Genomic DNA, 14443 nt, shown 5'->3' on the forward strand with positions numbered 1-14443 from the left:
AGAGAGAGAGAGAGACAGCTCCACAGAGAGACAGCTACTGAGAGAGAGGGAGAGAGAGAAAGACAGCTCCACAGAGAGACAGCTACTGAGAGAGAGAGAGGGAGAGAGGGAGAGAGAGAGAGAGACAGCTCCACAGAGAGACAGCTACTGAGAGAGAGAGAGGGAGAGAGAGAGAGCTCCACAGAGAGACAGCTACTGAGAGAGAGAGAGAGGGAGAGAGGGAGAGAGAGAGAGAGAGACAGCTCCACAGAGAGACAGCTACTGAGAGAGAGAGCGGGAGAGAGAGAGCGAGAGAGAGCTCCACAGAGAGATAGCTACTGAGAGAGAGGGAGAGAGAGAGAGACAGCTCCACAGAGAGACAGCTACTGAACGAGAGGGAGAGAGAGAGAGACAGCTCCACAGAGAGACAGCTACTGAGAGAGAGGGAGAGAGAGAGAGAGAGACAGCTCCACAGAGAGACAGCTACTGAGAGAGACATTTCCAAGCACTTCACTTGCATGACTACACACCAGTCCTCACCAGTTGGTCTCCTTTCTCTCTGCTCTACTTCTTTCTGCTGCAGTCTCTCTTTCTCTGGCTGTGAAACATGGCTAATTGTGCCTTTTGTACAGTTTTTCCATTTGCGCACCCTGTGGAATCTGATCACTCTTTCTCCTCTGCTTGAGGGTAAGTTGTTTTAGAGTGCTGTTTGTGTTTTTCCTCTTTTCTTGCATCCCTCCCTCCCTCCCTCCCTCCATCCATCTCTCTCTCTCTCTCTCTCTCTCTCTCTCTTTCTGCAGATCTGCCTCTCTCCATGTCACAATGAACAACGGTTTGAGTTTTATTTCCAGTTCTGTGACCATCAGCACACTCCGCTGTGTGAGTACACCGCGGTCTCTGGGCCCTACTGGCCACTAGTTCAGCCCCGACGTCATGCTGCCTACTGCTCACAGTCAGTATATACCGTTGTCTCTGAGTATATGCCAGGTATAACTGCCTGGGGCTCTGGAGGAGACCTGCACAGTGCGTGTGCGTGTGTGTGCGTGCGTGTGTGTGTGTGTGCGTGTGTGTGTGTGTGTGTGTGTGTGTGTGTGTGTGTGCCTGGTTCTAAACCATGCATGCAGTGCTGCTCCAGGACTGAGACTCAACACCAACACACACTTTCCTCTTCAGCTGAAAAGGCCATCTGGGAAAAACACAACTACGCACACATGGTTCTGGATTTTGTGTGTGTGTGCGCACCCTTCAGTGGCAGCATGTTGGGGGGTTGCAGATGTGTGCAGGTTAAAGTAACTACAGCATCAGTGGTAGAGTGAAAGGACAGGAGACGCTATCCATGCACCCTCACGTGGACAAACGTGTGTCCACATGCATGCATGTTCTTCTGTTTCTGCAGGACAGTAGAAAGATCCTGGAGTGTGTGAGGTTTCTTTCTGTGTCTGTCTGTCTGTGTGTGTGTGTTCTCTGTCTCAGACGGACGGGACCATTCTGGCCATTGCTCTTCTTATCCTTCTGCTCCTGCTGGTCGTGATTTTGCTCTGGTGGTTCTGGCCCCTGTGCTGCACTGTGGTCAGTACCCTCCACTCTCTCCTCTCACTCCCCTCTCTCACTCTCTCCTCTCACTCCCCTCTCTCACTCTCTCCTCTCACTCCCCTCTCTCGTGTCCACTGTGGTCAGCCTTTCCCTCCATCCCTCTCCAACTCAAGCCCACTGAGGTCACAGCTTCTCTCTCGTTATAGCTCATTTCATCCTCTGCAGTATTTAAACCCAGTTATAGCTTACATACTCTCCCAAAAACCCCTTACATAACTTGTACATTTTCGTTGTTATTTTATTTAACTTTTCTTCTGGGTTGTGATGCAGATAAACTGCTTAAAGTTCTATAGTCAGTATTTATTTTACAGGTCCCGTTAAAAAAAGTTTCCAGATTAGTTTGACAAAGTTGGAGTTGGAGTTGCCACAAGCTACACAGACCACATTCCTGTCTGTCTGAAATCACAAGACACATTTTCAAACTATGAAAAAAGCACGGAAACTGAAAGAAATGCCTTTTCTTTTAAGAATGATACAGTACCTCTGTAAAGAACAGTGCTGTAGATTATGTGTTCTTTTTAGATAGAAAATATGTCATCTCTGCTGTACTCTGGCTAAAGCCTCTGAACTTGTAGCAGGTTAAGAGTGGATAGCTCACATTTTCTGTCTGACTACTTGTAACTTTGTGGTTGATGTGTCTGATTACTGATTGTGGCTGTAATCAGGGTAAAGGTCATGAGGTGAAACCATTGCTGTTCGTGCCCCCAGGTGATCCACGAGCCCGCCCCGCCGGTGATGGAGGACAGCTCGGTGAGGCTGCTTCGTGTTTCCTCTCCCCTGAACGTTCACAGCCAGCTAACTAAACCTCCAAAACTCTAAACCCTGAAACTCCAAACCTCCAAGACTAGCTGAAGTTTGCTCAGTGTTCCCATCTTCTTTCTCTCTGCCTAAGCTGCAGTATCGTAGACACTCCGTTACTGCACGTCTGAAAGGCTGAGATGAGCTTCTTTGGACTGTGGTTTCCTTTCACAGTTTGGCCCAAAACCTGTTCACAGTTTTCCCAGCTGAGATCACTGTGGTGAAATGCGAGAGGCCATAAAACAGAGAGATTTGTTGTTAATTTTACATCACACCTAATATTATCAAGAATATACAGTCATATAAATGTAAAGAAGCATCTATATCTGCCAAGATACAGATATTTTTCTGTTGCTGTTATTTTGGCATCGGATTCAGAGATAAAGAACATGAAAGAATGATAAATTGAGAAAGTAACTGCAGTATCAAAGTTTTGGGTCACCACTTCAGATTGGTATTTGTGACTTCACAATCTTAGCTGGGGAGAGTCATATTTCTGCTTTACAACGGAGTTGTCATCAGATCTTCAAAAACAGGAAATGCCTGAGGAGGTGGGCTGTGGGCAGAGCCTGTTATCCTCAGCCTTGAAGATCACGGTACTGGAACTGTGAAGCTGCCACTGCTCTTACACTCTAGACCCGCCCTTCCAGGATGGTCCCGCTCCTCTGGACCGCGAGCACGGCCGTCCCCCTCCTAGGGCACACGTGCTGAGCCAAGCCCTTGTGCCATTTCACTTACTGACTGATGAATTATTAAGAACAGATGAGGAGGTTCAGTTTCTTTCATGTGACACCTGGTGTGAGATGTGTGGGTGAGAATGAGACTCACCATTCTCACACCAGGCATGTGGTGCACACAGATAAAACCATCATTTCCTGTGGTACACGGAAAGCTGTTCATCACATGCCATCATGGCTGGGATGAGAGTGGACAGACACAGACATTTTTGCTGTCCTTTATCCCTCTCGCCTCACTGTAGGATGAAGATGATGATGGATATCTGAAGAAGAAGTGGCCCACGGTGGACGCATCGTACTACGGCGGGAGAGGGATCGGGGGCATCAAACGCATGGAGGTGAGGAAGAGGAGAGGAAGGTGGAGAAGAACTGAACCTGTGTGTGTGTGCGCACACACACGTGGTTACTGTGTAGTTTTAATGTGAGTGTGTGTGTGCATGCACATGTGCTCCTGAGTCCAGGTGCGATGGGGAGATAAAGGTTCCACAGAGGAAGGTGCGAAGCTGGAGAAAGCAAAGAACGCTCGGGTAGTGATGCCAGAGCAGGAGTTTGAGTTCCCCCCCACACACACCCTCAACAACGGCACCCACAAACACATCTCCCCCCAGAAGTGGTACTCACCCATTAAGGTAATCATAACCACTGGGACCCAACAGCCTGTCTCACGTGAGAGTGAGAGGCTTCATAAGAGTGCCTCCACTAACTGCCATGAGAATAAACTCTCCAAGATCTCTTATTTGTACCGACACCGTAATCCATCCCCATAATCCTCGTTTGTTTACATAAACCAAAACACCACCTCCCTCCTCTCTTGTGCTGTGCACTGACACTTTCCCTGCTTGGGTCAGTGCTGCTGTTTGAAAGTAATCATGACAGCCAGAAGCAGGTGCTTTCTGAGCTACAGACCAGCAGTTTGGACCAACACGCCCTGATTGGTCATTGTGATCCATTGTGGTTCTGTATGGTGTTGAAGTTCAGTAGCACGTCTGTCCTGATGCTATGGAGAGCAGGAGAGAGCTCTCGGAAGCCACCATGACACACTGGAGCAGCTGTAGCTGGTGAATTGTTTGATAATAACTCCCATCAGCTGGGGATGAGCGGAGGGGAGGAGGAGAGGGGAGTAGAGAGGGGAGGAGGGGAGAGGAGGAGAGAGGGGAGGGGAGTACAGGAGGGGAGGAGGGGGTAACTTGAAGCAGATGTTGAACTGGACTAATCCTTGGGAGATGGGTTTTGCAGAGCTGGTCCTTTTCCCAACAAAACAAATACCTCTGTCTGCTCTTTCTGGGGTTTGGGCTGGCGTAGACTGCCCCAACCGAGACAGCAGACAGAGAGAAAGCCAGAAAAAAGTGAAGAAAGGAGGGAGAAAAAAAGGTTTCTAATATTTGGTCTTCGTTAACACGTCTGGGTTAGTTTTGTGTTCGTCATTGATCAGCTGCAGTGGAGGGAAACAGCCCATAGTGCACGAGTGCAGATAACATCCTGTTTATTCTCTGCTGTGTGGGCAGTTGGAAACATATGCAGGACACATTCCACCATAAGTAAAAGCGTTTCGGCCGTGTACAGAACGGCTCCACAGGCCACAGCACAAAGCACTGTGCTCACGGTGGTGGTGTCCTGGAGTACCGTTTCCTCTCGTATGTATCTGGAGTCTTACATATCTCAATGCGGTTCATTTCAGGACAAGATGGATGCACTGGGGGTATGGCTAAGGAGGGGTTACGACCGTGTGTCCGTCATGAGACCCCAGCCAGGAGAGGAGGTGACTAAGCACCCCCCCAAAACACCACCATCTCTCTAAACACCCCAAAAACAACAAACAAAACCCTCTCACTAAGAAAATCCCCCACACTAGGGGTATGTGCTTTATTACATTTACGGCATTTAGCAGACACTTTTATCCAGAGTGACTTAGAAAAGTGATTCATCATTTATTCACAGAATACATCCTAGTACAGTACAGTAGGGTAGAGTCCAAGATGCCAATGAACTAGAACACTGTAGAAATACAGGAATCACTGCTGATACCTAGACGTAGATAAGCTCCATCTCAGACAATGATAAGTGTAATAAACAATAAGTATTACTAAGTATTATTATGCAGTTTGCGCAATGATGGTATGTGTGGAAGCTCAAAGCTTGTAGTGTATTCACATCAGTGTGAAACAACCCACCAACCCCTCCAGCCACACACACTAAACACCCCTCAGCCAACACGAGTCTCCTTACCCCCCAGGACATGTTTGGTTTGAGGTAATGGAGATGTAATCAGGAGACTAGTGTCTCTCCCCTCCCACGCCTGGTTCCCCAAATACAGCGTCCTCTCACTTTACCAATCAGCTATCGAGAATACAATCTGTCCTAAGTGCCAGCAAAACCAGCTAGACAGATTGACTGATTTTTATGAGAATGATTTATAATGGCATGTCAGCATGTTCTGTTGCATTGGACAATATACTCGACTTGAGAATGATTTTACTCTGCACTCAAGAAATCAGTGGGTTGTTTTAGAGTCAATGTGTCTTTACTGAGTGTACTGTTCCACGCGTTAGTCTGACACGAAGCCCCCTCTCCGTGCGTCACAGTCCGACGTGAACCACCCGCTTCGCTGAAAATCAGCCGAACAGCTGTAAAGCGCAGCATGAGAACACTGGTGTTTGAAAGAGAGAACAGAAGGACACCAGTCCTCGTTGAAAGCTACTTTCAAACAGAGGACATGAACACTGATCCTTAATGGATGAATAATGTGGAAATTAAAGGAAATTGTAATACCTGAATAACATTTGAATACATACTCTTCACAATGTACACCGATCAGCCCTGACATTAAAACCACCGGCTTAATATTTTGTAAGAACTGTCATGACCCCAAACAGCTCTGACCCGTTGAACCTTAGTCCACAAGATCTGGTCCCTGTTCAGCAAACACGTGCTGAGGACGAGATTTCTTAAAGGGAAGGTGAGTTTGAGGGGCATCTGAATGCAACACCTGCTCTGCATTCTTGTCCCCAGAATTTTTCAAAGCAGTTTCCCATTACTTACTGCCTAATTTATCCCACCCCGTGACGGGCACCATGGTAATGAGATTATCAATGTTATTCACTTCACCTGTCAGTGGTTTAAATGCTGTGGCTAATCAATGTGTTTAGTATTGACTGGAATTCTATGCCAAGACCTGACCCACAGCAAAATTACATAACTACTATTTTATTACTTTGCCTAACTAAACTTAACTTGTTTACATTAGAAGAAATAAAAATCTTCAAGTTTGATATTTTGTTGTTCTGTAGGGTCGCTGTATGAATTTCACTCGGGTGAAATCGTGCCCACCGCCTCGTTACCCAGACAACAATGCTTCCCGCCACATCTACAGTCTGCCCTACAGTGCGGCCCCACCTGTCCCACAAAACAGTCTGCCTCCAACCCCACATGGCACTTACCCCACCCACTCCTCCTACCCCTGTCAGGATTCCTACTCCACCCAGTCTCCAACTTCCTCCCTGCCTCCTCTTCCATCAACTCCACCCCCATCTGGTCTAACTCCACCTCCTTACACTCCCCCTCCAACCAGAGAACTGCCCCAGGCCTGCCTGATCCCACCCCCCTCCCCACCCCCAACTCCTCCAATGTCTCTCTCTCCAGTAGGGTTCCTCCCTTCAACTCAGGAACCAACTGCCTGTCTGTCTCCATCAGCGTCCAGCGTGCTGCCTCCACCCCCTCGGTTTGCGCCGCCTTCTCGAGCTCCTCCCCCGTCCCGCCCTCCACCACGCCCCTCCCCTGACGGAGGAGTCCGAGGCCTCCAGGACTGAGCAGATCTCAGAGTGGATCTCATGGTCATGTGTTCTCGTTCACGTCTCCCTGGACGGGAAGTCTCCTGTCAAGTCTTTGGGACGAGCAGCACTAATTCTAATTCTCTGAAGATTTTTAAAAAGATTTTGTTTCAAACAAGTCCTCCGTCATGCAGAGGAAACAGCAGAACACGGGCATCACCCATCAATCTGGAAGAAGAGATGGATGACGTGGTCTGAGCAGACTAGGCCTGGACGTTCAGCAGGAGACCCCGTTAGCGTTAGCCACAGTAGCAGGAGACCCCGTTAGCGTTAGCCACAGTAGCAGGAGACCCCGTTAGCGTTAGCCACAGTAGCAGGAGACCCCGTTAGCGTTAGCCACAGTAGCAGAACACCCCGTTAGCGTTAGCCACAGTAGCAGGAGACCCCGTTAGCGTTAGCCACAGTAGCAGGAGACCCCGTTAGCGTTAGCCACAGTAGCAGGAGACCCCGTTAGCGTTAGCCACAGTAGCAGGAGACCCCGTTAGCGTTAGCCACAGTAGCAGGAGACCCCGTTAGCATGTAAAATGCTATGCAAAGACGAAACTAATGTGTTAGATGGGGAGCAAAACGCACATCCATTTTACTTGACAGATCAGACACGCTGACTGACTCCTGACTAACACAAGTCACATGCTAACTACATAACGATGCCAGAATCTGTCTTTTAAAAATGAGGGATATACTGTAACAGAAGAGTAGAGTCAGAGATTAAACTGAAACCTATGAGGGTAATGGAAGCACATTTTAATTGTGTGTTGCTCCGGGACAAGATGCAGGCTTTTAATATGTATATATTTTACATGCAGGCTTATAATATGTATATATGGCAGTGAGCATTAATTTTCAAGAGTAAGTGCTTGCAGACGCCTGTCCTGCAGCTCGGATAAGGCCTGCGCGTCTGCTGTGACCTGTGGCAGCGTTGCCGCGGGACAAATCCTGCAGAGCGCTTTGCTTCCTTTCAGTCTCTGGAGCTGAAGTTGGTTCTGCTTGTGCAGAAGGTGGTGAGGTTGAATGGTTAGGGCTGTATCCTAGAGAGCGCTTCTGCACGCCAGTTACAGCCCAGAGTCACCTATGTGTTATTGTGAACGTGCCTGGCAATTCTTCCTCATTAAAACCTTTGTTTGTTTGTTTGTTTAATAAAAGCGCATCTTGCAGCATGCTGTTCTCTCAGTCATTTCTAATCTCAATCTCACTCCTACCCTCTTTGCTGGATCAGTCTGGTGTGGAACGAGGCCGTGTTGATTGTGAGTGTGTGTGTGTGTAAAACACCACCTCTCCTCCCTTTTCCACAGTGCTTCTGAAAACACAAAGTAGCAGGTGTGTCTTGTCAAAGAGCTGGGTTTCCCAAAAGCCTCATAAAAGGATCATCTTTAAATGGTGGACTGAGTATGGGATGGAGCAGTCATTTAAGAGGATCTTAACACCAAGATGTTTTTGGGAAACAGGGCCCTGGGCTGTTCCTTCTGCTGCTGGTTCCAAACAGAAAAGGCTTGGACCAGGACAGTAACCTGTACCTCAGTGCTGTGGTGTCACAACCTTCAGGACTTATCTGTTTAATCTTTACTCAGATGGCAGATGTCATCTTGTTAATCCTGTCAGGTGACATATCAGCTATGAAGGGTGCATTGCTATGCTGCTCATGGCTGTCTAACCCTTTACATTGTGTGCAGCGGCACTGGCTCTTGCTTACTCAGGTCTCTATGAGACGAGACGAGACGAGACTGTGGCTTCCTGTGGGCAGTTACAGTGATGACACAGGCGAGGGTGTTAGTGGGTCCGTGAAGGGCAGGAACAGAGAGAGAGAAAACCAAACAGGTGTTCAAATTCAGAGAGCAGCTCTACATACCTGAGTGGGTCCAGGGCTCATTGTGGTTCTGGGACAAAATGTCACTGCGAGGCTCTCTTAGTCCATTCAGATTCAAACTGACCATTTATATGATAAAAATATTGTATATTAATTTAAAAGTGACCACAAGGTATGAACTACAAAATAAAAACCAAATCCCCTAAACACTACATGCGAGCCAGCACAAAGCAGCTTTCATATCTGTAATTCAACAGCTGTACAGCTGGCATGTTCCACGACGCTATTCCATCTTTAAAAGCTTTAGAATCTTTAGAAGAAAAACCGGGTTCACTACCGGATGGTGGAAGTGATTGTGGAGATTAGCAGCTCTGTGTCAGCAGGTCATGGTTATCTAAATGCCCCTTTTCAACAGGATGGACTGTAAAGATTCAAGAAGTCAGTATGATATACCATATCTTGGCCATTAAGAGCCCTGTAATATCAAGCAGAGCTTTATGAATGAGCTTTATTATTTCTTAAAGACAATATAGATCCTACAATAAAGTAAATAAACAACCACATCTTATACATCAGTGCGTGTGCAGCTTTAAGACTTTTCCCACACTGGTGAACTGCGTAATAATCCAGTTTCATAAATTCAGAATGAGAGTTGTTAGACACCATCAATCGTTTCAGTCTCAGATATTGAGGTAGTTAAACAAGGGTGGTGCATGTGATGCTATTAATGACTAACAAATACTAGAAAGTGAGATGAAGGTACTAGACAGAGAGCTCCGAGCAGCCCGTTTTCTCTCATCCCAGAGATGCTCTACAGGACTAAGATCTGGGGACTAGAGAAGGAAAACTCGCCTTCATGTTCCTGGAACTGATCCATGACCCCTGTGTCAGGGTGTATTGTCCTGCTAAAAGTGTCCTTCCGCCACAGGGTAAACAGCTGCCATGAAGGGAGGAGCTTGGTTTGCCACAATGCTACTGTCTAAACGTCCATCCACAGGTAGAGGACCCAGGATGTGCCAGGAACACACTCCCCACACCATCACTCCAACTCTACCAGCCTGGACTGTTAACGTCCGACAGGAAGGGCTCATTGATTCATGCTGCTTGTGCCTAATTCTGACCCTCCTATCAGCATGGTGGACAGAAATCTGGACTCATCTGACCAGGTGATGTTTCTCCACTGCTCAGTGATCCAGTCCTTTTGTTTCCCTTAGACATCAGCGTCACTCACACCCATCGTCTGCTGTTATAGCCCCTCTCTGCTAAGGAGCGTGTTGTACATGTTAGTAGGAGCACCAGTACAGAGCTGCAGTCTTCACATCCTCCTCTAACCCGTCACTGACGAGTTGTTTATGTCCACAGGATACACGTTTGCTGGAGGTTTTTTCTTGATCACACCATTGTCAGTATACTCAACACTACACTCAGCATGAGAACACTCCACATGGTTGGCACTAACAAACACCAGCCCAGTCTAGTTTAACACTGATAACCAACCTTCAACTGAAGTTGCTTAGATCTCTCAATTTGCCACATTCTAATGTGGACTCACACTGAAACTGATCCACGAAACACAGCCACCAGAGTTTATGCCGCACTCCAGGGTCACCTGTCCAATTTCCATTTATGGTGGCCAGTGTATTTATATAATCTCGCTCTCACACACACACAAAATTGGTCAAATCCAGGAAAAACATGAACTGTTTATCTGATGCTGTCAGATCACGAGCTTTTGCTTTAAAATGTGAGGAGGGAAACTTTTAGAAAGCTACCAAACCGAGACTGCACCCAAAGGCCTGGAGCTGCTCCAGCACACCAGTGCTCCGCTCACCCCATAAAAGTGGCTGTGAGAACTAGCTGACCAGATGATTCACGAAAAAAGCACTGGATGAAGACAGAGCCACTACTCAAAATCACCAGTCTGCTCTTACAGAAGCGTTCGTCCTGATTTCAACCAAACTGAGGAAGGTGTTGGAATGAAAGAAGAGGGACACAGAAACTGACACCACAGCGAGTGGGTATGACCGACTGAAACGCAATCTAACAGCACGCTATCAGGGATGAGTCACTGTAGATGTTCCGCTGCCTGACAAGGCAGTAAATGTCTGATGTAAATGCACGGTTATTCATGATCATGGCAGGAGCAGTGGTCTTGGTGTTTGGGAGAGGCTGTTTCTGCTAATCAGACCAAAGAGAACACCAGTTAATCTCACTTTATACTACATCAGATACCTACTGTACTCAGGCCATTGTGTCTTTCAGTCATGGCTCCAACAGTCTGTGGGAGTGAATCAGACTCCACCCCTCTCTGTGGGAGTGATACACACACACAAATTTCAGACGACTGATTGGTGTGAAAACGGTTGGAGAGTCTGGTGAATCAGAGACCAGACTGAGGAAAGGAAGTCACAGCTGTGTCATTTCTTGGATAATTTAAATTGAAAACTGTTGCATCAATTTTCACTGAGAATGACTTCAGCCTGAACAATTCTCCCCTTCCTCAATCTCCAACTTGTCAATGTGAATCCCGTTGGCCAGAGTGTCACCAGCCGGAGAACACCGTCACACCGGATGACTTCGCCGAGAGCACAGAGCAACTGTCCACACTCTCCGAATTCAAAGGACTCGCGAGGAAGGGGAGAAAAAACAAAAAAACAAAAAAAGAAGTACAAAGAGATAGAGTCTAAATCGGATAAAAACCTGACTGATCACAGCCGTCAATATTTGTGCTACAAAACGTTTAGCAGCAAATCGACAGCAGCTTGCGTAAACGTCTGTGAGACTTGACGATCTGACAGATAATCATCTCAGGGAATGCTGGAGTCAAATCTCCACCATGCAGCTCTGAAATGAAGAACTAACAATTTGACAAAATGACCAAGACGTCAAACCTTAGTCCCAGACTAAAGGTCTACACACACACACACACACAAAAAAAAAAAAAAAAAAGTGTCTGAGTTGGGTCAGTTGGATATAAAAATGAGAAACACAAGATTTCTAAACCATAAAGCCTTTATCTGAACAATAAGCATCGTGGTACAGTCTTGAGCAGGAACACTCCCACCCAAGCATGGATGATCTTCACTTCACCATGTGTAACGGATCCTTTGTACACCTGGTCTGGAGAATTCAGCCTAACTACAAATAAGACGTCACTTGTGCAGACAAGACGTCGCGTCACTACAGTACTGCGAGATGGTTGCACAATCTAAAGTAGGGGTGCAGGGTTGGGCACCTGTCCTGCTGTAACACACGTCCCCTGCGAGCGCCAGAATTAGGTGTTGAAGCAGGACACCTGTGTTAGGTCCAACTGACTGTTTCTGGACCCTGCTGCGGACAGGTCGAAGAGAACAGTGTTACAATGTCTCACTAAGGCCTCTTAACACTCACAGATAACAGTCAGCTTCAATGTGACGAGCTCTCATTAGAGACACTGCAAAGACAGGCTTAGTGCAAAGACCGAGGACAAATCAGATCTCCCCAGAGATTGGGTTCCTTCAGCCAATCAGCAGCTGTGTAGTCAGAATTTGAGGTTTGATTTTTGTGATGAGAAGAAACAAAACATGTAGCGAACAATTAAAAAAAAAAAAAAAAAAAAAAAAAAAAAAAAAAGACACTACATGCAACTAATCTTCATATTCACATTTTCCTTCTTCAGCACTGGATATGTATAAGACTCAATACTGCTCTGGATACAAGGAATCATTTTGTGTAGGTTTGGCATAAGCAGAAATAAAGTGCTATGTAGGGGCAAACACAGCAGAAAGCTGAGGTAGTCTGAGGGAGGGGCCCTGGACCACATCACTACTGCTACAAGGGGGATGTGCCTATCTACAGCCACGCCCACACACACACACACACACACACACACACACACACACACACACACACACACACACACACACACACACACACACACACACACACACACACACACACACACACAGTTAAGCTCACCTGTGTGTGCGCGCGTATACACACACCCTGCTAGTATGACACACATGCCTTGCAGGAACAGCAGGAACTCCTCTCCAAGCATCTTGTGCATGTGTGTGGCTGCACATCCCCAACATTATGGCTTCCCTTGGGGTCCCCTGGGCTGAAAGGGTGCTGTCTGGAAGGGGTCACTGACTGCCCGGAGCCCCACGGTCCAGGAGTGGAGGGGGCCTACAGGGACCGAGCCCACTGCCGCTCGCTGGCCCACGCTGGAGACCACACGGTGCGCTGCGATTGGCTGGCCCACACTGGAGACCACACGGTGCGCTACGATTGGCTGCTGGAGGACGGGAGTTTCTGTACAGCTTGGAAATCGTGTGTGGCTCTGCCCCAGTGGGCGTGGCACCAGGTCTTGGGGTGCAGGGCAGGTTACCAGGTGGAGGGCAGCCAGTTCGGAGGCCTGGGAGAGAGGGCTCTCCTTACGCGGTCCGAACGGGGCCTGGACGAAGACGTCCGGCGGTGCCGCCGCTCTGTGTGGGAACGGAGCGGTGCTGAACACGTCCGCGCCTCCGCAAGGAAACTGTGCACTGTAGAACACATCCAGCGGGGGCGAGAGGCAGTGCTCCAGGCCCGCTGGCTGCGGTCCACAGGGGGGGCTGATGAGCCTTGCAGCCAGCAGGAGCGGTTTGGAGCCACGGCAGGTGGAGAGAATGTCGTTGTCTTCCTCCTCCAGGGCTCTTGGGCTGTTCCAGTCTCCAGAACCCTGGCGGATGCAGCCTCCTGGTGGGAACCCGTTCACGCCGACCGGCTGACCTGTACAGAGCGAGAGGGTGCCAGGTGAAAGAGCTGATGACGTGAGCATATAGGGGAAGGGCCTACGCGAGTGTGGAAAACAGGTTTAGGTTTTTTGTGCAAACTGAAATTTTTGCAAATATTTTAAATTCCAGTATTTTTAAGGAATGTAATTAAAACACACACCCCCCCCCCCCAAATCACAGAGTTTGTACTGGAAGGAAGTAGTAGGTCAAATCCAGCCCAACACACCAACGTGGTTGCCCATGAACTCAGCTCGGCTCTCTCTTAGGAAATGGACACCGTTGAAATATTCACACAGCAATCAATACACAAATGTGTCTGCACTTTCATCCAAAATCATTAATCAATACCATAAGATTATCTACTAAATGTAAGTGATTTTTAAAATGACAACCCAAGCTTGTGGATGGCTTGTAGTAGACGGAGCTCTGTCCATATTTCAGTATTTGCAGGGGCGTTGATCTAACGAGAGGCCGTCGTCAGCATTCATTCCCTGCACACGCACACACACTCTCCAGCTGTCCAAGGAGGAACAAGCCCACTGTGACCATGACATCTGCATATTTTAATCGTTTCCACCCTGCAGTTTATTAAATGACTTTGGACGAAACAAATGCCAAAATAAAACCTATAATAGAAAGAACAGAAGACAACTGTGTGTCCTCACGCACGCACAGACACGCAAAACACTCTAGAAGGGACCAAAGAGGAATGCGTAATGTGGAGGAGGCCTAAGAGACCCAGGCAGGGGGTGTCTGCCCCTAAACACTGCACTGCAGTCACTGGCAACAGGCGCAGTTACGGACATTCGCAGTAATCAAGTGCTGAGTCTGGCTGGTGCTTGCCTTCTGCTAACAGTCTAAAGGCATATTTTAAAAACACTCCTATAAAGCAGGTGTGTACCAGTGTGTGTAGCTGCAGAGTGTCTGGTATGTGGACTTTGATGCTATATG

General features: G+C 47.8%; 2 protein-coding genes across 8 annotated transcripts in view; one reads left to right on the forward strand and one right to left on the reverse strand.

Moving 5' to 3' along the window:
- antxr1b (ANTXR cell adhesion molecule 1b) overlaps window positions 1-8088 on the forward strand; it is a 23795-nt gene extending 15707 nt beyond the window's left edge. Inside the window, exons 12-18 of one of the 2 annotated variants that reach the window (XM_027018247.3) lie at window positions 780-858; window positions 1453-1548; window positions 2281-2322; window positions 3350-3445; window positions 3569-3736; window positions 4786-4866; window positions 5690-6229. In XM_027018247.3, coding sequence (XP_026874048.1) covers window positions 780-858; window positions 1453-1548; window positions 2281-2322; window positions 3350-3445; window positions 3569-3736; window positions 4786-4866; window positions 5690-5716 — 589 coding nt within the window. In that variant the 3' untranslated portion in view covers window positions 5717-6229. Of the gene's footprint in view, window positions 1-779; window positions 859-1452; window positions 1549-2280; window positions 2323-3349; window positions 3446-3568; window positions 3737-4785; window positions 4867-5689; window positions 6230-6394 lie in introns of those variants that run through there. The other variant, XM_027018246.3, reaches the window with a different exon arrangement.
- The window catches only part of aak1b (AP2 associated kinase 1b), a 37339-nt gene that overhangs the window by 3812 nt on the left and 19084 nt on the right, over window positions 1-14443 (reverse strand). For 4 of the 6 annotated variants that reach the window (XM_027018242.3, XM_027018241.3, XM_081701867.1 and 1 more), the window contains one exon: window positions 11733-13487. The exons of 1 other annotated variant lie outside the window; for it this stretch is intronic. In XM_027018242.3, coding sequence (XP_026874043.2) covers window positions 12811-13487 — 677 coding nt within the window. In that variant the 3' untranslated portion in view covers window positions 11733-12810. Of the gene's footprint in view, window positions 1-11732; window positions 13488-14443 lie in introns of those variants that run through there. One more of the 6 variants, XR_004777071.2, reaches the window with a different exon arrangement.

This window comes from Electrophorus electricus, chromosome 19 (genome assembly GCF_041902795.1).
Source record: "Electrophorus electricus isolate QZ-2024a chromosome 19, ASM4190279v1, whole genome shotgun sequence".
NCBI lineage: Eukaryota > Metazoa > Chordata > Actinopteri > Gymnotiformes > Gymnotidae > Electrophorus > Electrophorus electricus.